The following is a 22,878-nucleotide window of genomic DNA, read 5'->3' as shown; positions in this document are numbered from 1 at the left end:
CCACTATCAATGTCATTTTGTTTCTGAATTTGATTCTTCTATCCTTTCTTTTTATCCTTCTTCCCTTGTTCACAATGCCACTTGATGTGGCCTTTCTCATTTCAGTGATGGCACACAAAATCAATAAACTTGTTTTTTTGATTTGTTTCTACTTCTTCTTCTCCATGACTCGGACCTCTACTCTTGCTTGGTCCCCTTGACTGAGTCACCAACACTTCTGAGTGTGAGGAAGAACTGTCCTTGTCAACAATTTTTCTGTACTCTTCATTTAATACCTTGTTCTTCAAAAGGTTCCAAGTGACAACGTCATTAGGTGTTGAGCTACACACGGTAACCTTAAAGGTCTCCCAAGTGCCCGGTAATGAGCCAAGTAGCAGTAAGGCTCCCACTTCATCGTCAAATGTGATTCTCATTGAATATAGTTGATCTATAATGCTCTGAAACTCATCCACATGGTCTGCAATTGTAGTGCCCTCCTTGTACCCAAAAGACATAAATTTCTTGATCAAGAACATCTTGCATGCACCTTCTTTGCGAGTATACAACTCCTCTAATTTCTACCATAAGGTTTGTACATGTGTCTCATCAATGATATTGTTCAAAACATTACCACCGACCCATTGTCGAATGAACCCACAAGCTTGTAGATGAAGCATACCCACTGATCTTGGTTCATGTCCTTGGGCATCTCAGTAGAGAACACCAGCTTCTAGTATTCGTGTACATATAGTAAAATTTTCAACTTATAGTTCCAAGATTTATAATTTATACCATTGAATGATATCATTATGTTGGTATTGACTTCCATCTTTCACACAAGCAAGTGCACTCATCCCTAAAAAACATTGCTCTGAAAAATGAGTACAAACTGAATCTCGGCTCTAATACCACTTTGTTGGGGAAAGGGAGATACATGACCTCACAACCCAGCAGCATATGTGAAAAGATAAACTTTGAGGATAGCTTCAACCAAAAGATATGCAGGAGAAAAATAAACGCAAGTGTGCACACAAGTGACACAAGGATTTGCATTGAAAACCTCCTCAATGTGAGGAGGAAAAAACCATGGGTGTGGAGTGTAGACCAACTGATCCACGAAAGCTTCAGAATGAGGAACCTGGGTACATGATCTTCTCTAGAACATCTTAAGTACAATACACTTCAGCTTGTTGCACACCACGTATCTAATCCGCTCCAAATTTGGTAGACAAGCAAAAATATGTGTTTTGAGCATACTAACAAAAAATCTGCTCGATCGGATAATGTTTGCAAATCCAAATTGTCCGTCTCCTAAAATTATACTGTGCTGAAACTCCAGCAGTCCGAACTGACAAAACATGTCTCAAATCTAATTCTCCACTAACCCAAATCTCAAACTAGCTAACCAGATCAAAGTTTTCAAAGTAAGGGAAAATCTCACCAAGTTTAGAGCCAATCCAAGCACTTCTAAACCTACACACATCAGTTTAAAGACAAGCCAGTCAGATGCCAAAAATCTAGACATAATCACATCTGCTTCTCCTCTCTTCTCTCTTCATGGTGGTGTTCTAATGTGTTCTTTAACTCTCTCAAACCAATAGCAACGTTCTGACTGGCTTCTTGCTTGCTCTCAAACACAAACAAAAATGGTGGCTAGGGTTTTCTCCTTTCTACCTCTACCTCTCAAGTTGCGGTGGTGGAGCCACGCTATGACAGTGTAGTAAAGCGACTACACGTGATTTTGGCAAGTTTAATACCCCAGGTATACATAGCCGGATGTTGAACGCAAGAATTTTGGAAACCACACCGAAGCATGGGTAAGTTTGGCCGGTCTTTGCAAAATGAAGCAATGGAAACGCCTAACTTCCTGGATGATCCCCACGATTCCTGTCCAGCTACTTCTCCTATTCTGTTTTGATGTTTTTGTAATCACTTCCTCGTGTATAAATCCTCAATTTGTACTCTCCTAAATCGTACTAACACCGAGGGCGAAGGCTACTCCACCGCTCGGAATTGGCGACTAGATGCGCCGCACACGGCTACCTCCATCGATTACCGACGAGGGCAGACGTGAGGCACGGTGGCACCTCCAGGCACAAGGCAGCACGGAACCCAGTCTCGCAGTTCATCCAATCGTACATCTCTATCAACTCATTGACATCAATTCGATCGCCGGTGATGCATGGCCATGGCATTACGGCAACCTTCGTGGCTTCGTCATCTTGTCGATCAGTCCCTTAACTCTTCCCTTTTATTTGTAAGGCCTATTTTGTTTTCCATCTCTTCGAGTTTTCAGAACATTAGTATACTTTTAAAAACTAAAATTCTTGTTGTATGCAGAACTGGTTATATGTGATATATTTTCTTTGTTTATCAATTAATTAAATTGCTTTCTTATAGCAACAACCTTTTATTGTCAGATCTTAACTTTTCTACATAAGTGTGTTCTCAAAAGAAAATTCTTCGCAATTTTAAAGCTTGACACACAGTTTTTGAACCCTGGCTCCGCCACTGTCAAGGAGGCTTGTCAAGGAGGCTACTCAACGGTTGGATGCGAACCTTGATAAACGATTGATACGTGTTAGACTTTCTAGATTGATGTTAGGCTGCCAAGGTGCCTCCATCTGGAGGAACATGGCTGGACAGAAAGGTAAGAGATGATGATGCTATCTACAATGCAAGGTGCTTAGATGAGTTCTTATGAAAATAAACAAAACATCTTTTGTAAGCACCGGTGCTTATTTGTACATGAGTGGTGCCAGCTAGGCATGTGCCTATTTTTAATACGCAACACGGTTAATAAAAAACCGGTTTATTTCTCTAAGCACCCCTCCTCAGAATTATTATTATCATTATTTCGAGTGACAATAAGACTTTTTTTTTTTTTTTTTTTTTTTGAAAATGGGCTCTTTATTACTTGCGCAATAGACCCGGCCTATGCATAACTAAGATGCACACAGCCGCACACGAATCCGTTACAAAACCACACAATAGGGTTCAAAGATAAAACATAGTCCAAAGAACGGTAACAACAACTAGCTAGGAGGATCTAGCCGAAGGTCACGCTGTCACCCATGTTGGGAGAAAATATCCCTCGCCGTATCCTCCAACCATGAAGACACCTCCGTAAATAGGTCTCGGTGCTCCACACGCTGCAGCGGTATCCATGAACGAAGCAAAGCTGTGCACCGGTAGATGACCTGCAAAAAGGAAGAAGAAATATTATTGAAAATCTTGTCATTTCTACATAGCCACAGCGACCAAATAATTGCAATCGCTCCCATCCTAATAAGACGTTTAAATCTAACATCCACACCATTGAGCCAGTTACCAAATAAATTGGCAACACTACGTGGTGGGTATAGGGTAGACCCAATTTGGACGGCTGACCATATAGACCTAGCAAACTTACATTGGAAAAATAAGTGTTTAATAATCTCGTCCTGATGATGACAGAAGACACACTTTTTACTTCCATGCTAGTTGCGTTTGGCAAGATTATCTTTCGTAAGAATAACCCCTCGACGAAGATACCAGGCAAAGATTTTTGTTCTCAGCGGTATCTTCATCTTCCAAATCTGTATATAAAAGGCATATTTTTCATTTTTTAGAAAGATTTTTTTGCGAGAAAAAAAAAGAATTATTACTATCATTTCGAGAGTAGCGTTTGTTCCGTGCATTGAGCCTCTAATGCACAAAGTCGCCAGGTTTAGTTGGGTGTCAATTTGTTTTGGATTCTTGAAATTTGATCAAAAAATACATTTTCTCTTGTCTGCTCGCACCCCTCCGGACGTCCTGCTTCGCCCACGCGGCTGAACGCCCATCAGCCATGCACTCTGTCTAACAAAGTTTCCCCCTCTCCCCCCTGTCCTCGCTGGCTCGCTTCCTCTCGTCTCCTCTTCAGCCTCGAGCTCGAGCAGCACCGTGCACCCGGCGGGATGGCGTGTGCGGCCTCACCCAACCCCCTCCCCGTGGCCACCCTCCCCGCTCGCCGCCGCAGCACGACTGCTGCCGTGCCCGCCTGCCACTACCCCGCGTCGTCGCGGCTCCCGAGGCGTTCGTGGCTCCTCTCTGGAAACGCGCCCGGCGCTCGGCTGCGGGCTGAGGCCTCCAAGGCCGACCCGGTCGAGGAGAGCCTCGCCGCCGCGCCGCCGCCGACCGCCCCGTCGGAACCCCTGCCCCGACCACAAACCAGGTCCGCGCACGTGAGCTCCAGTTACTGAGCTTCTTTAACCTGCAATTTCCGAGTGCTGGGTTGCTTCATTCTTTTTCTGTCTGAATAACGGTATCGTCGATTTTCCTTTGCTCGTTCGCGTGCACCGTGCAGCACATGGAATTGGAAGGGCTACAACATTCGCTACCAGTATGCCGGAACGTCTGGCCCTGCATTGGTTCTAATTCATGGTTTCGGGGCCAACAGGTGCGCACCAGATACACACATTCTTGTCTACAGTTTACTGTTTGCGGGCGAGAGAACTTCTCCAGTGATCATGGGGCGTTCTTTTACCTTTCAACCATAAATACATATTATTAGCTGATGTTACACTTCGATACCAAATCCTAAAATGTATGCATTGCTCTTTATAGTACTACAATAAGGTAGCAATCGAAATGGCATGGGAAAATGATTTTTAGCTTAAAGAGTTAAATTTTTGTCATCCGGTGACTAAAATTACATAAAAAAAGCTTTACCTAAAACTTTTAGGCCTAATATTTTGAGGAATTTTAATCTGGAGTAGCAATAGTATTCATCTATTTCGAGAAATTTTTATCCGGAGTAGCAACCTATCCATCTAGGCTTGTTAATTAGCTTTCTTTCCATCTTCCTATTGGTCAATGTAATACTACATCCATGATGAAACCTCATGATTACATGTTTTGCCAATAATAATTAATTATTTGAACCTAAGCTATATTAATTCTTTTGTTATGATCCTTATGTTTCCTCTCCCGTGTATGCTAGCTGGCTTTCAGTTCATATCAACCATGTACTTATTTCTCTCTTTTTTTTCTCAGTGACCATTGGCGGAAAAATATTCCTGTTCTTGCCATGGAAAATAGAGTTTATGCAATTGATCTAATTGGTTATGGCTATTCTGATAAGCCTAATCCACGTGAGTTTCAAGAGAGCTTTTATACCTTTGAGACTTGGGGAGAACAGTTGAACACGTTTTGTGCTGAAATTGTCAAGACTGATGCTTTCTTCATATGCAATTCAATCGGAGGTATGTTGGATGCTTACCGACAGCAATGTAACAGTCTATGTTTATATAGCCAATGAAATTATGTGCAGAACAATGCTGGTTACTTGTACAATCTCTGATAGTCACTCTGACACCGTCCAGAGCACAATTCTACTGAATTTCCCTTGGTTGTTTCAGCTAATGCTTTGTGCATTGGATTACAGATGGGCCAAGATGCTGACTGCTCTAGTTTAGAATTTAGAGCTTAGAATTGTTCATATTTTTTATCATCACCATGATGATTAAATGAGTGATGTTATTTGAAATATCTTTGATCACCAATCTTATGTTTTCTATTTATATATACATGTCACTGGAGACAGTTTCTTTTAGTTAAAACAACTCTGTGAATCCTTGTTGTTGTTTCATTATTATGCAGGGCTCGTTGGTCTGCAGGCCGCTGTTATGCAACCTCAAACTTGTAAGGGTATTGTTTTATTGGATATTTCACTAAGGATGCTTCATATTAGCAAGCAGCCATGGTATGGAAAGCCTTTCATCAGATCATTTCAAAATCTCCTAAGGTAAATCACATTTCAATTTTTGTCATGATTTTTAGGCTCACAAGTTGTGTGTTATAGTGCCTTTCTGGTTGTCAGGAACACTGTTGTTGGAAAGCTCTTCTTTAATTCTGTTGCAACACCAGAATCCGTGAAAAATATTCTTTCTCAGGTGACTATCTTAACTGACCACATTTAAAAAGGATGCTACATTAAAAAAACACAATATGTCACATATAATTTTTTTAAACATCTATGCATGTAATATTCAGACCGGAAACCTATTGAACTAAATAAAAACAGAGCTCTGCATTGCTCCAATCAAATAATACATGGGGAAACAATCCTCCCCACACGCATTACTAATATATTTTATCAAGGACCTATAAGTTTGACCTGGAAGCTACCATAAAGGTATAAACGTAAGCCCTAAAAGAAGTACTATTGGCACCATTCCATGGATAATCTTAAAGTTTCTAGTAAGAAGGAGACACTGTGCTCCTGACCTCCTACATAAGGGCTGCTATCCTATTTTGTAGCAACATTGGTAAAGTAGATGTCTAGAAGAGCTACCCTATGCAGTAATAATATGTTTGCATAAATACATGTTCCTTCTCAGATGTAATGCCAGGAAAAGACACTGAACAGTTCCATAAGTAGAGATTAAAGACTCAGTAAGTCAGGACTCAGGTATAGATTCCTGTCCATAAGAAGAGTGCAAAGTGTATTTTGTTCCAGGCTTCCAGCAATATATGTTTCCCCAGGAACAGATTTGCACACGGATGTCATATATAGAAAGTATGTGAGCTATATGCCTTAAGTTCCAATAGACAATTTAGGTTTACTTAGTTACATGCTCTTAGATTATTTTGAGATCTTGCAATAAAAACAACGTGTATCAAATATTTTTACGGTGAAGCATGAAGATGCTTTAGTTGAATTGTCTCTGAAGTAAAGAATTTGGTTTTGTTGTTCACTTATTTAAAGACTACTTGGATATATAGGAACTTATATTCTCCCATGTTTATGAATTTTCTAATTCTGATAAAATTCCAGTGCTACCATGACACATCCGCTGTCACAGATGAGCTGGTTCAGTTTATTCTGCAGCCAGGGCTTGACCCTGGGGCAGTGGATGTATTCCTTGAGTTCATCTGCTACTCTGGAGGTCCTCTACCTGAGGATCTACTTCCCATGGTGAAGGTTAGGATCACTTTAGTTTTGTGGCTAGTCTTTTCTTTCAACTTTCTTAGGTACGTAAGGCTTTGATTTGGATTGTGCAGTGTCCTGTTTTAGTAGCTTGGGGGGAGAAGGATCCGTGGGAGCCTGTGGAGCTTGGAAGAGCCTATGGGTCTTTTGATGCTGTTGAAGATTTTATTGTCTTGCCAAATGTTGGACACTGCCCACAGGTCAAACATCTGGGTTTACTCGACTATTATTTACTGCAACCTACCTAGCATTTTTAGCAACAATATGTTTGCATCAGGCAACATCTGTCTCACTTGTTCGTATTTGTTCTGACAGGATGAGGCACCTCAGCTTGTTAATCCACTTGTCGAATCATTTGTTAAACTCCATAGTTAGCACACATGGTTGGATTATTTTCTCTGTTTATTAGACATTGGTCAACTGGAGCCAAGAGTTGCTGGAAGGTGGGAATGTCTATATTATTGCAGGATAACAGATGTGCCATTCTTTTATAGGCCATGATAGGTATCTTCACCACAAATACTTCATGTTAAATTCGGAGTCGAAATGCAGTATTGCCTGTTTTCTACGGACTAAAATGTTCGATTTCTCTCTGGAGTACTGCAATTTGAGGACTGGTGGCAAACACATTCAACATATATTACAGTTCAGGTATGAGACATGAGGAATTATCTGGTTTTATTACCGTCGAAGAACATGTCTGCTCAGAACATAAGTTAACCTTCTTGTCCAATACACGGGGTTAGTACAAGCGGCACGTGTTTTTTTTATTCCGGTGGAGGTACAATGAAAGTGAAGCAAACTCATATGTATATAATTACTCGACTATTATTTACTGCAACCTACCTAGCATTTTTAGCAACAATATGTTTGCATCAGGCAACATCTGTCTCACTTGTTCGTATTTGTCCTGACAGGATGAGGCACCTCAGCTTGTTAATCCACTTGTCGAATCATTTGTTAAACTCCATAGTTAGCACATGGTTGGATTATTTTCTCTGTTTATTAGACCTTGGTCAACTGGAACCAAGAGTTGCTGGAAGGTGGGAATGTCTATTTTACTGCAGGATAACAGGTGTGCCGTTCTTTTATAGGCCATGATAGGTATCTGTTAGGCTGATCTTCACCACAAAGACATCATGTTAAATTCGGAGTCGAAATGCAGCATTGCCTGTTTTCTACGGACTAAAATATTCGATTTCTCTCTAGAGTACTTCAATTTGAGGACTTGTGGCAAACACATTCAACATATTACAGTTCAGGTATGAGACATGAGGAATTATCTGGTTTTATTACCGTCGAAGAACATGTCTGCTCAGAACATAAGTTAACCTTCTTGACCAATACACAGGGGTTAGTACAAGCAGCACGTGTTTTATTTATTCCGGTGGAGGTATAATGAAAGTGAAGCAAACTCATATGTATATAATTTTCGTCCTTGTCCCTATAGTCTTTATGGTAGAATCTCTACAACCTGTAGACATGACATTAATGTTCATAGCCTGGAGCCTGCCCACTTGATTCAAAGCTTTGACAATTTGTGTAATATAGAAATGATGTAAAACCATGCAATAGCTTCGAAATAGTTTTCTTTACCAAAAAAGGATATATTGTATTAGAGCACATGTACAAGGAGAGAAACTTCGATGGGCAAAGTTGTGCAGTACAAACTTTGAAACATACAAAGAAGAAATTCCAAAAGGTGCTCCAAGGGAGAATGATGGAAGACTGCAGATGGAGACTGATGGCGGATCAGGATTCAGGAGAGAACTCCGACGAGCAACCGCAACCACAGTCTTTGAGGGCCTCATATCATGCGCTTGCCTATAGTAACCTGATGGCTGTCCCAGCGTTCGGATAGGCTTGTGCACCTGAGGCTGGAAAGAGCCGAGCTTAAGATGTGTTGGAAGCTTCACCGAGCTCAGCTACAACTTGTCCCTTCTATTTAACATGAGAACCAACAACAACGGCGCTCACCCGCCATCAGTGGAGTATCTCGAGTGGAAAGGCTCTAACATCTTCATCTGAAGCATCTTCGAACTCATTTTCAAATCCAGATGCAGCAAAGGTTAAGATCGTTATGCTCCACCTCACCAATAAGCACTGAGGCCATGTGATATTTCTCTGAATTTGCGTCAAATGCTCCAGTGTTTGTAATTTCACATTCGACCCTCATTCAGTCATTAGCGAACATTTTCAGTTTGCTGGATGAAAACTTATAATATGCCGAGCCGAAGGCTGCTGTTGTCCCCACAAATCTGAACACCCCATGGGAGAGAAGGCATGACAGGTCTTGCAAAACCACTCGCTTGAGCCTGGAAAAATCAGGTGACTGGATGCATGCACGAGGGGTGTATGTATTTGGCTACCTCCGTGGACGCCGACCAGGTCCGTGGGATGCAAAAATCCTGCACCTGTAAACGCACTATCCTATGTCTACGGAGGGAACAAGTGGCTCCTTTCCTCCTGGGCAGTTCCCGCTCCAACCCTAGCCACCCACGATCCGATCTCCCCTAGCCGCTGGCGCCGCCAGCGGTGGCGACACCAGTCCTGTCAAAGGTGGAGGTCAGTGAGGGTGCTCTGCAGGCGGCACTTTAGGACGGAAGGATGGCGGCTTATGGGTGAGCTAGGCTTGGTGTTGCACCCGGCGTAGCAGCGGGAGACGGTGGAGCGACGGTTTGGTCCGGCGATGCAGGGTAGCGCGGGTGGCTACTCCCCCGCCCCTGCCATGGTCGTCACTACCCGCTATGGTTGTCGATTCTCTGGCACAATTATGTTCATCGTGGCGGCCATGGTCACAATTGATCTGCCGGCTTTTCCGGCGGGTTGGGCAGCCGGTGATGGTCGGATGTATGGGGGCTCGACCTGAATAAAGGCGGTGGTCCAAGGGTTCTTCTCGCGTGAAGACGAAGATCCGCTTGATGTATGTCCTCCTGGTTCTGGTCGGAGTGTCGAGTTTCGAAAGGCTCCACGTGCAATCTCGTCCCTCGGATGGCTTTGTCATCCTTGCCTCACACCAATGAGGTGCTACACCCCCTAGAACCTGACGTGGTTAAAACTACGACATGGGGTGTCGCTTTTGGAGAAGATGGATTTCTAGTGTTGTTTTGATGATGTTTGGTAAGCTGCTACAAGGAATTAATCACTCTAGCGGGACTTTTTTGTAATATTTCTTTCTTTTTTATGGATGTGTTCATCTATATTGCCATTAGGGTACTATGTTGTTGTAGATGTTGGATGTAATTGGTATATTTACCATATTAATATATTCACATTATCAAAAATGAGGGGTTGGGTCAGACTCGCGTGCTTCTTAAAGGCGCGTTTGGTAGGTTGGGCTGAATTTTGCACTTAGTAGAGGTAGGCTATGTGGGTGTTAACCCATTCGAAACGACCCGCGAGCCAGAATTGACACTTCTTTTAGTGGCATGCGAAGATTTTTCCTGCAGCGAGTTGGGCAACTAACTCCTCTTTGTTTGGTGACCTGCACTTAACCTATTTTTGACTCTGCTTATGCACGGTATTGGTGTTTGTTTGCACACATGGAACTGCCATATTATAACCTTGGTTCAAATAAGGTGAGTTTACCATGCCATTGCATGTTACATCCGATCATAGTGAAATCATATAAACAAGAACTTGACGATCACCATGATCAGGACGACGATGATGAAATATATACCCTACTCTCTCTCTTACTTGAGGTGCTCCTTCTCCGGAAGGCATAGCTAGAAGAAGCATTGACTGACGAGGCATTGGCTGAGGAGCCGTAGCATGAATAGCCAAGAAGCTCCGGTACTCATCTTGCGCCTTGTATAAAGTATCATACCATGTGTATTCGTTGTTGGAGAACCATTGAGTTGATCTTGCTAGGTCCTCCATGAATTATACATTCCTGGATGCATGCATCCCTTTGAACACCACAAGAAGAAAACGTAAGAAACATGATCGCAAGCATCAATGAAGTCATCAAAAAGCATCACAAGTTCACACCCGATCACTAACTAAGAGGAGCATGCATGATCATTACCAAAAATGCATCACAAGTTCATCTTACAACTACAACTACGGTGTCAATCTACCACCACAAAAAAAAGGGTGTAATCGTAACACCACAAGGTCACTATCACTTTAGAGGTTAGTATACACCAAGTCATCCAAATATACGTCCCATCAGAAGTTTTTAATCCCTAGCTACAACAAAAATGTACATAATTACAAAGTTATCACCATCACCTCCATGCATGCATCCCCACCCCCATGGCCCCAAGGCCACCACTACAGTTTGTAGTAGTATTTGGAGCTGAGGACACTGTGTGGCGGTACCCTGCCCACAAAACTGGTACCCATAGGCCTTGTGGTCACCGAGGTGACTGAGCACCACCATGAGATACTCCTCCCTGAAGCCAAACTATCCATGACAGCCTGGTACATGTCATTTTGTGTTCAACAAGGGACTTTTTTGTAATTCTTCTTTTTTTTTTGGTTGTGTGTGTCCATATTTTCATTAGGTCACTACGTAGTTGCAGAGGCTTGATGTAATTGGTATCTTCGCGATATTAATATATTCGTATTATCAAAAATGAGGGGTTGGGTCAGACTCGCGTGCTTCTTAAGGGCGTGTTTGGTAGGTTGTGCTGAATTTTGCACTTCGTGGAGGTAGGCTATGTGGGTATTAACCCATTCAAAATGACTCGTGAGCCATAATTGGCACTTTGGTGGCTGATACGTCTCCGACGTATCGATAATTTCTTATATTTCATGCTACATTATTGATGATATCTACATATTTTATACACATTATATGTCGTATGTATGCATTTTCCGGCACTAACCTATTAACGAGATGCTGAAGAGCCAGTTGTTGTTTTCTGCTGTTTTTGGTTTCAGAAATCCTAGTAAAGAAATATTCTCGAAATTGGACGAAATCAACGCCCAGGGTCCTATTTTTGCACGAAGCTTCCAGAAGACCGAGGGGGAAAGGAAGTGGGGCCACGAGGCGCCGCCACACTAGGGCTGCGCGGCCCAAGCCCTGGCCGCGCCGGCCTAGTGTGTGGGGCCCTCGTGTGGCCCCCAGCGTTGCCCTTCCGCCTACTTAAAGCCTCCGTCGCTAAACCCCCAGCACCGAGAGCCACGATACGGAAAACCTTACTGAGACGCCGCCGCCGCCAATCCCATCTCGGGGGATTCTGGACATCACCTCCGGCACCCTGCCGGAGAGGGGAATCATCTCCCGGAGGACTCTTCACCGCCATGGTCGCCTCCGGAGTGATGAGTGAGTAGTTCACCCCTGGACTATGGGTCCATAGAAGTAGCTAGATGGTCGTCTTCTCCTTATGTGCTTCATTGTCGGATCTTGTGAGCTGCCTAACATGATCAAGATCATCTATACTGTAATACTATATGTTGTGTTTGTCGGGATCCGATGGATAGAGAATACTATGTTATGTTAATTATCAAGTTATTACCTATGTGTTGTTTATGATCTTGCATGCTCTCCGTTATTAGTAGAAGCTACGGCCAAGTTTTTGCTCTTAACTCCAAGAGGGAGTATTTATGCTCGATAGTGGGTTCATGCCTCCATTAAATGCGGGACGAGTGACAAAAAGTTCTAAGGTTGTGGATGTCTTTGTTGCCACAAGGGATAAAACATTGATGCTATGTCTAAGGATGTAGTTATTGATTACATTACGCACCATACTTAATGCAATTGTATGTTGTTTTGCAACTTAATACTTGGAAGGGGTTCGGATGATAACTCTGAAGGTGGACTTTTTAGGCATAGATGCATGCTTTGGATAGCGGTCTATGTACTTTGTCATAATGCCCAATTAAATCTCACTATATTTATCATATCATGTATGTGCATTGTTATGCCCTCTCTATTTGTCAATTGCCCGATTGTAATTTGTTCACCCAACATGCTTTTATCTTATGGGAGAGACACCTCTAGTGAACTGTGGACCCCGGTCCTATTCTTTACATCGCATACAATCTATCGCAATACTTGTTTTACTGTTTTCTGCAAACAATCATCTTCCACACAATACGGTTAATCCTTTGTTACGAGCAAGCCGGTGAGATTGACAACCTCATCTGTTTCGTTGGGGCAAAGTACTTTGGTTGTGTTGTGCGGGTTCCACGTTGGTGCCGGAATCCCTGGTGTTGCGCCGCATTACATTCCGCCACCATCAACCTTCAACGTGCTTCTTGGCTCCTCCTGGTTCGATAAACCTTGGTTTCTTTACTGAGGGAAAACTTGCTACTCGTGCGCATCACACCTTCCTCTTGGGGTTCCCAACGGACGTGTGTCAGCTGCACGCATCGGTGGCATGTGAAGATTTTTCCTACATCGAGTGGGCAACTAATTCCTCTTTATTTGGTGGCTTGCACAAAACCTATTTTGACTCTGCAATGCATGGTATTGGTGTTTGGTTGCACACATGGAACTGCCATATTGTTACTATAGTTCAAATAAGGTGAGCTTACCGTGCTATTGCATGTTACATCCGATCATAGTGGATTCAGAAAAAAAAAGAACTTGACGATCACCATGATCAGGATAACGATGATGAAATCTTTCACCATACTCTCTTGTACTCGATGTCCTTCTCCGAAATGCATAGCTAGAAGAAGCATTGAACGACGAGGCATTGGCTGATGAGCCATAGCTTGAATATCCATATCCTAATCAACCAAGAAGCTCGATGCTTGCTCTTGTGCTTCCTACCAAGTATCGTACCTTGTGAAGCATTTGTTGGAGAAATCATTGAGTTGATCTTGCTAGATCCTTCATGAATTTTAGATTCCTGGATGCCTCCCTTTGAACACCAGATAGCACTAACATTCCACAACAAGTAAGAAATATGATCGCAAGCATCAATGAAGTCATAAGAAAGCATCACAGGTTCACACCACATCACTAACCAAGAGGAGCATGCATGATCATTACCAGAATTGGATCACAAGTTCATCCTACCACTACAACTATGATGTCAACCTACCACCACAAAAAAGTGGGCGTCATCGTAACAATGCAAGGTCACTATCACTTTAGGGGTAAGTATATGTGCATTCATCAAAATATTCATGCCAACAGAAGATTTTAAGACCTTTCTACAAAAAAATGTACATCATTACAAAGTTATCACCATCACCTCCATGCATGCATCCCCACCCCTATGGTACCAAGGCCACCACTAAAGTTTGTAGTATTTGGCCATGTAGGGTCCCGAGCCGAGGACACTTTGTGGAGGTATCATGCCCACAAAACCGGTACCCTAGGCCTTTGTTGTCCCGTAGGGCATACGTGGTGTCCTTGTAGCGGAGGTCATGTCGGTGAAGGCCACGATCTCGTCGTCAGTGAAGGCATCTCTCTTCCTCTTACATGAAGAGCCATTTTTAGGGGCATCGGCATGCTTCTCAGGTGCACCATCGAGGACCACCGTCTCGGACTCATGGTAATCAGTATCCTCAGGCGAAGGGGAAACTCGAGGTCTACCGAGGAGCTCACCTGATCCCATGGCGTATTTGCCATGGCGAGGCCAAATGAGAAAATGGTATGCATCTCATCATAGTTGGCGATGTGCGTTTTCTCGAACTCGCCGTCCCTAGGTGATCCTAAGAGGGAAAACAATGTATTAATTGTGCAAATTAGTGACCAATGATTAAGTAGGACAATGGTGGAGGACAGTGTGCTTACCAAGACATGGTCATGGTAGTGGCCAGCCTCCGGGATGATGCATTTGGTCTCCTCGCACCACCGAGCTTCTATAAGATCTTGGAGCATGCTAATTGTGAGGCACGTGACCCTCCACTTCCTTAGGTGATTGGACACCAACATTGAGCTAATGTAAGCACCATAGTTCTCAAGGAGAGCCATGGCCACGACATTCAGATGGACTTCCTTGAAGCCCATATAAGTTCAGACGCTGCTCTTGATCATCTCACACATCTTCTCTAGAATGAAGTTGGACATGAAGGGGGACCATTTCATCGTCCCCTTCTACAGTCATCAGTGGAGGCGAAGGATAACTCAACGAAGAAGAGGAAGTACCCTACTTGCTTTGGTACTACTTGAAATGGAGCTCGAAAAGGGAGGACTGGAGGGTTTGGAATCGGGCGTTGAGAGTAGAGGTAGAAATAGGGGAGGGTATTTAGCGGTAGGTTACATAACCCTTCCCACCCACCTTTTTCCCTTTTTGCCGCATCCTGCGTGTGCCCCCGCCAGCCAGCTCGACGGTCAAAGGTGCCATTTTGCATCGGCGGATCACGATACGAGTGTGGCTCCAGGGGAACGCCCAATTTGACAGTTCCTCTAGGTCAGGCCCAACACTGCTTTGAGAACCGCTTTGGACACAACACGGAAGCTTACCGGGCAACTAATCAGCCTATTTTATGCTCCACCGGGCCTGGAGAGACTTCATTCTAGCTATCAAACGTGCCCTAAAGCACTTTTAACCAAGCCAATAGAAAATGCTTGAATCGAAAAGTTTCTAGTGGGCAATGCCCGCAAGTGGGAAACTAAGAAAGTTGCCCACTCGAGTTTGGCGCCAAAGCTAATCTTACCTCACTCTCTAATCGCTTACTCGAGTAGGAGAACTCATCATCTGTTCTAGCCGCGACGGAGAAGGTGCGGATACAAATCTTTGGTAGCACCTCTCCCGTTTATCTTCAGCACCAACTCCTCCCCTTTGTCTCTGGCATCGACTACTCCCCTTCGTGTGCGGCACTAGCTCATACTTTTCCGCTCCAGCATCGGGTCACCTCTCACCCCCTCCCAGGTATACACCATCCCTACCATGTCTTGCTTTATTTTATTTACTACTTCGTTTGCTGCACTTATATCAAAACACAAAAAAATTAGTTGCTAGCTTTACTTTATTTACTGTCTTGCACTCTATATCAAAAACTCAAAAAAAATTAGTTACTTGCATTTACTTTATCTAGTTTGCTTTATTTACTACTGTTAAAATGGCCACTCCTGAAAATACTAAGTTGTGTGACTTCACAACCACAAATAATAATGATTTCTTATGCACACATATTGCTCCACTGCTACTACTGACGAGAATTCTTTGAAATTAAACACCTTTACTTGAATCTTGTCATGAGAGAGCAATTTTCAGGTATTAGTTACGATGATCTTGCTGCCCATCTTAATAATTTTGTTGAACTATGTGAAATGCAAAAGTATAAGGATGTAGATGGTGATATTATTAAATTGAAATTGTTTCCTTTCTCATTAAGAGGAAGAGCTAAAGATTGGTTACTATCTTTGCCTAAGAATAGTATTGATTCATGGACTAAATGTAAGGATGCTTTTATTGGTAGATATTATCCTCCCGCTAAAATTATATCTTTGAGAAGTAGCATAATGAATTTTAAACAATTAGATAATGAACATGTTGCTCAAGCTTGGGAAAGAATGAAATCTTTGGTTAAAAATTTCCAAACCCATGGACTGACTACTTGGATGATCATCCAAACCTTTTATGCAGGACTGACATTTTCTTCGCGAAACCTATTGGATTCAGCTGCTGGAGGTACCTTTATGTCCATCACTCTTGGTGAAGCAACAAAGCTCCTTGATAATATGATGATTAATTACTCTGAATGGCACACGGAAAGAGCTCCACAAGGTAAGAAGGTAAATTCTGTCGAAGAATCCTCTTCCTTGAGTGATAAGATTGATGTTGTTATGTCTATGCTTGTGAATGGTAGATCTAATGTTGATCCAAATAATGTTCCTTTAGCTTCATTGGTTTCTCAAGAAGAAAATGTTGATGTGAATTTCATTAAAAACAATAATTTCAACAACAATGCTTATAGGAACAATTCTGGTAATAACTATAGGCCATATCCTTCTGCTAATGGTAATGGTTATGGTAATTCTTATGGGAATTCTTACAACAATAATAGGAGTGTACCCCCTGGTCTTGAAGCCATGCTTAAAGAATTTATTAGTACACAAACTGCTTTTAACAAATCTGTTGAGGAAAAGCTTGATAAAATTGATATTCTTGCTTCTAAGGTTGATAGTCTTGCCTCTGATGTTGATCTTTTGAAATCGAAAGTTATGCCTAATAGGGATATTGATAATAAGATTACTACTACAGCAAATGCCATCCAAGTTAGAATTAATGAGAATATAAGATTAATGGCTGAATTGCGTGCTAGGTGGGATAGAGAAGAAAATGAAAAACTAGCTAAAGAGAATAATGTAGCTAAAGTTTGGACTATTACCACCACAAGTAATGTTGATTCCTCACATGTTGCTGCACCTCCTACTATCAATGATAAAATAATTGGTGTTGGCAATGTTTCTGCTCCTAGTGCAAAGCGTACAAAACTGCCTGAAATTGCTAAAACTGCTGAAATTGCTTGTGATAAAAGCTGCTGAAATTTTTCCAACCTTGGGGACAATGATCCCATTGTTGTAGCTCATAATGATTTAGATTTTGATGATTGTCACATCTCTGAAGTTATAAAGTTCTTACAAAAACTTGCTAAGAGTCCTAATGCTAGTGCTATAAATTTGGCCTTTACAAAACATATTACAAATGCTCTCATAAAAGCTAGAGAAGAGAAACTAAAACTTGAAACCTCTATTCCTAGGAAGTTAGAAGATGGTTGGGAGCCCATCATTAAAATGAGGGTCAATGATTTTGATTGTAATGCTTTATGTGATCTTGGTGCAAGTATTTCTGTTATGCCTAAGAAAATCTATAATATGCTTGACTTGCCACCATTGAAGAATTGTTATTTGGATGTTAATCTTGTTGATAATGCTATAAAGAAACCTTTGGGGAGAGTTGATAATGTTCGCATTACCATTAACAATAACCTTGTCCCCGTTGATTTTGTTGTCTTGGATATTGAATGCAATGCATCTTGCCCCATTATATTGGGAAGACCTTTTCTTCGAATCGTTGGTGCTACCATTGATATGAAGGAAGGTAATATTAAATATCAATTTCCTCTCAACAAAGGTATGGAACACTTCCCTAGAAAGAGAATGAAGTTACCTTTTGATTCTATCATTAGAACAAATTATGATGTTGATGCCTCATCTCTCGATAATACTTGATATACACTTTCTGCGCCTAGCTGAAAGGCGTTAAAGAAAAGCGCTTATGGAAGACAACCCATGTTTTTACTACAGTACTTTGTTTTATATTTGAGTCTTGGAAGTTGTTTACTACTGTAGCAAACTCTCCTTATCTTAGTTTTGTGTTTTGTTGTGCCAAGTAAAGTCTTTGATAGTAAGGTTCATACTAGATTTGGATTACTGCGCAGTTACAGATTTCTTTGCTGTCACGAATTTCGACCTGCCTCCCTGTAGGTAGCTCAGAAAATTAAGCCAATTTACGTGCGTGATCCTCAGATATGTACGCAACTTTCATTCAATTTGGGCATTTTCATTTGAGCAAGTCTGGTGCCTCAATAAAATCCATCTTTACGGACTGTTCTGTTTTGACAGATTCTGCCTTTTATTTCGCATTGCCTCTTTTGCTATGATGGATGAATTTCTTTGTTCCATTAATGTCCAGTAGCTTTATGTAATGTACAGAAGTGTTAAGAATGATTGTGTCACCTCTGAACATGTTAATTTTTATTGTACACTAACCCTCTAATGAGTGGTTTCGAGTTTGGTGTGGAGGAAGTTTTCAAGGATCAAGAGAGGAGAATGATGCAATATGATCAAGGAGAGTGAAAGCTCTAAGCTTGGGGATGCCCCGGTGGTTCACCCCTGCATATTCTAAGAAGACTCAAGCGTCTAAGCTTGGGGATGCCCAAGGCATCCCCTTCTTCATCGACAACATTATCAGGTTCCTCCCCTGAAACTATATTTTTATTCCAGTCACATCTTATGTACTTTGCTTGGAGCGTCGGTTTGTTTTGTTTTTGTTTTTTGTTTGAATAAAATGGATCCTAGCATTCATTGTGTGGGAGAGAGACACGCTCCGCTGTTGCATATGGACAAATATGTCCTTAGGCTTTACTCATAGTATTCATGGCGAAGGTTGAATCTTCTTCGTTAAATCGTTATATGGTTGGAATCGGGAAATGCTTCATGTAGTAATTCTAAAATGTCTTGAATAATTTGATACTTGGAAATTGTTGTGCTCATGTTTAAGCTCTTGCATCATATACTTTGCACCCATTAATGAAGAAACACCTAGAGCTTGCTAAATTTGGTTTGCATATTTGGTCTCTCTAAAGTCTAGATAATTTCTAGTATTGAGTTTTGAACAACAAGGAAGACGGTGTAGAGTCTTATAATGTTTACAATATGTCTTTTATGTGAGTTTTGCTGCACCGTTCATCCTTGTGTTTGTTTCAAATAAACCTTGCTAGCCTAAACCATGTATCGAGAGGGAATACTTCTCATGCATCCAAAATCCTTGAGCCAACCACTATGCCATTTGTGTCCACCATACCTACCTACTACATGGTATTTCTCCGCCATTCCAAAGTAAATTGCTTGAGTGCTACCTTTAAAATTTCATCATTCGCCTTTACAATATATAGCTCATGGGACAAAATAGCCTAAAAACTATTGTGGTATTGAATATGTACTTATGCACTTTATCTCTTATTAAGTTGCTTGTTGTGCGATAACCATGTTCCTGGGGACGTGATACGTCTCCGACGTATCGATAATTTCTTATGTTCCATGCCACATTATTGATGATATCTACATGTTTTATGCACACTTTATGTCATATTCGTGCATTTTCTGGAACTAACCTATTAACAAGATGCCGAAGAGCCGATTCTTCGTTTTCTGCTGTTTTTGGTTTCAGAAATCCTAGTAACAAAATATTCTCGGAATTGGACGAAATCAACGCCCGGGGTCCTATTTTGCCACGAAGCTTCCGGAAGACCGAAGAGGAGTCGAAGTGGGGCCACGAGGCGCCGCCACCATAGGGCGGCGCGGCCCGGGCCCCGGCCGCGCCGACCTATGGTGTGGGGCCCTCGTGTGGCCCCCGCGTTGCCCTTCCGCCTACTTAAAGCCTCCGTCGCGAAACCCCCGATGCGAGAGCCACGATACGGAAAACCTTCCGAGACGCCGCCGCCGCCAATCCCATCTCGGGGGATTCTGGAGATCTCCTCCGGCACCCTGCCGGAGAGGGGAATCATCTCCCGGAGAACTCTTCACCGCCATGGTCGCCTCCGGAGTGATGAGTGAGTAGTTCACCCCTGGACTATGGGTCCATAGCAGTAGCTAGATGGTTGTCTTCTCCTCATTGTGCTTCATTGTTGGATCTTGTGAGCTGCCTAACATGATCAAGATCATCTATCTCGTAATGCTATATGTTGTGTTTGTCGGGATCCGATGGATAGAGAATACCATGTTATGTTAATTATCAAGTTATTACCTATGTGTTGTTTATGATCTTGCATGCTCTCCGTTATTAGTAGAGGCTCTGGCCAAGTTTTTGCTCTTAACTCCAAGAGGGAGTATTTATGCTCGATAGTGGGTTCATGCCTCCATTGATATCCGGGACGAGTGACGAAAGTTCTAAGGTTGTGGATGTGTCTGTTGCCACTAGGGATAAAACATTGATGCTATGTCCGAGGATGTAGTTATTGATTACATTATGCACCATACTTAATGCAATTGTCCGTTGTTTTACAACTTAATACTGGAAGGGGTTCGGATGATAACCTCGAAGGTGGACTTTTTAGGCATAGATGCGGTTGGATGGCGGTCTATGTACTTTGTCGTAATGCCCAATTAAATCTCACTATATTTATCATGACATGTATGTGCATTGTTATGCCCTCTCTATTTGTCAATTGCCCGATCGTAATTTGTTCACCCAACATGCTTTTATCTTATGGGAGAGACACCTCTAGTGAACTGTGGACCCCGGTCCATTCTTTTATCTTGAAATACAAATCTGCTGCAATACTTGTTCTTTATTGTTTTCTTGCAAACAATCATCTTCCACACAATACGGTTAATCCTTTGTTACGGCAAGCCGGTGAGATTGACAACCTCACCGTTTCGTTGGGGCAAAGTACTTTGGGTTTGTTGTGCGGGTTCCACGTTGGCGCCGGAATCTCTGGTGTTGCGCCGCACTACATCCCGCCGCCATCAACCTTCAACGTGCTTCTTGACTCCTCCTGGTTCGATTAAACCTTGGTTTCTAACTGAGGGAAACTTGCCGCTGTGCGCATCACACCTTCCTCTTGGGGTTCCCAACGAACGTGTCAATTACACGCATCAAGCAAATTTCTGGCGCCGTTGCCGGGGAGATCAAGACACGCTGCAAGGGGAGTCTCCACTTCCCAATCTCTTTACTTTGTTTTTGTCTTGCTTTATTTTATTTACTACTTTGTTTGCTGCATTATATCAAAACACAAAAAAATTAGTTGCTAGCTTTACTTTATTTACTATCTTGTTTGCTATATCAAAAACACAAAAAAATTAGTTACTTGCATTTACTTTACTTGATTCATCATGTTTCCTTTTAATTTTACCACAAAAGACATACCGGTAGGACGCGGGTCTATAATTGGGAGAAACAATATAGAAGAATTTTTCAGTCATGTTAGTACCGTTGAAGATTTTGAAGATAGACACTTGGTAGAACTTGCTCCTACTTATGAAATTGCTGCTGTCTGCTTTAGTTCGCATGTTGGAAACTAAATTTGTTAATCTCAATCCTATAATCCAACATATGTTTCTTACACTCGGTGATATGGAAGAGGGGGAAAAGAAAGATTTTGTTTTAGAAACCCTTCTTAGAGAATTTGGTGGTCTAGCAAGAGAGGCTAGAAAGGTCTTTGCTAAATTTAATATGCTTGGTTCTCATACTAATTTTGTTGGTCTCCTTGAAAAAATGGACATGGATAGAATAAGGTACACTAATAATATTAACGATGGTGGGGAGATCAAAGCACCAATACCATGTAAGCTCCTAGCAATAAATGAAGCGCTAGAAAATAACTATGCTTGGCTTGTTCCTGAAAATTTGTTTGATGAGAGTAGCAGGCCCAAGACTAATGAAAAGGGAGCCGCTGAAACTTATGTATCCAACATACTATGCATGGTTGAGAAAACTCCCAACACTCAAGGTAATGCTGAAGCTTCATCTCTTGATGTTACTTGATATACACTTTCTGCGCCTAGCTGAAAGGCGTTAAAGAAAAGCGCTTATGGGAGACAACCCATGTTTTTACTACAGTATTTTTGTTTTATATTTGAGTCTTGGAAGTTGTTTACTACTGTAGCAACCTCTCCTTATCTTAGTTTTATGTTTTGTTGTGCCAAGTAAAGTCTTTGATAGTAAAGTGAATACTAGATTTGGATTACTGCGCAGAAACAGATTTCTTTGCTGTCACGAATCTGGGTCTAATTCTATGTAGGCAACTCAGAAAATTAAGCCAATTTACGTGAGTGATCCTCAGATATGTACGCAACTTTCATTCAATTTGGGAATTTTCATTTGAGCAAGTCTGGTGCCTCAATTAAATCCATCTTTACGGACTGTTCTGTTTTGACAGATTCTGCCTTTTATTTCGCATTGCCTCTTTTGCTATGTTGGATGAATTTCTTTGATCCATTAATGTCCAGTAGCTTTATGCAATGTCCAGAAGTGTTAAGAATGATTGTGTCACCTATGAACATGTTAATTTTTATTGTGCACTAACCCTCTAATGAGTTGTTTCGAGTTTGGTGTGGAGGAAGTTTTCAAGGATCAAGAGAGGAGTATGATACAATATGATCAAGGAGAGTGAAAGCTCTAAGCTTGGGGATGCCCCGGTGGTTCACCCCTGCATATTCTAAGAAGACTCAAGCGTCTAAGCTTGGGGATGCCTCTTCATCGACAACATTATCAAGTTCCTCCCCTGAAACTATATTTTTATTCGGCCACATCTTATGCACTTTGCTTGGAGCGTCGGTTTGTTTTTGTTTTTGTTTTGTTTGAATA

The 22,878-nt window shown here is 42.0% G+C and overlaps 1 protein-coding gene across 4 annotated transcripts; it reads left to right on the top strand.

The window, feature by feature from the left end:
- Positions 1 to 3,902: 3,902 nt before the first annotated feature.
- Positions 3,903 to 8,498, top strand: LOC124674315 (uncharacterized hydrolase YugF-like). 4 transcript variants are annotated; one of them, XR_006992979.1, is made up of 11 exons: positions 3,903 to 4,174; positions 4,307 to 4,399; positions 4,996 to 5,204; positions 5,602 to 5,746; positions 5,822 to 5,894; positions 6,779 to 6,925; positions 7,006 to 7,131; positions 7,247 to 7,374; positions 7,426 to 7,435; positions 8,143 to 8,193; positions 8,283 to 8,498. XR_006992979.1 is itself a non-coding variant. In XM_047210353.1 (8 exons), the coding sequence occupies exons 1-8, from the start codon at positions 3,918 to 3,920 to the stop codon at positions 7,304 to 7,306; spliced, it is 1,110 nt and encodes a 369-aa protein (XP_047066309.1). In that variant the 5' UTR covers positions 3,903 to 3,917; the 3' UTR covers positions 7,307 to 7,499. The 4 variants fall into 4 exon arrangements, 1 of the variants encoding a protein (XP_047066309.1); XR_006992980.1 differs by lacking the exons at positions 8,143 to 8,193; positions 8,283 to 8,498 and adding an exon at positions 7,530 to 7,772 and having other exon boundaries at positions 7,247 to 7,435; XR_006992978.1 differs by lacking the exons at positions 8,143 to 8,193; positions 8,283 to 8,498 and having other exon boundaries at positions 7,426 to 7,499.
- The last annotated feature ends 14,380 nt before the right edge of the window (positions 8,499 to 22,878 follow it).

Source organism: Lolium rigidum, chromosome 7, assembly GCF_022539505.1.
Source record: "Lolium rigidum isolate FL_2022 chromosome 7, APGP_CSIRO_Lrig_0.1, whole genome shotgun sequence".
In the NCBI taxonomy this organism is placed as follows: domain Eukaryota; kingdom Viridiplantae; phylum Streptophyta; class Magnoliopsida; order Poales; family Poaceae; genus Lolium; species Lolium rigidum.
The sequence above is the reverse complement of the archived record's forward strand: the minus strand, read 5'-3'. Positions and strand labels throughout refer to the sequence as shown.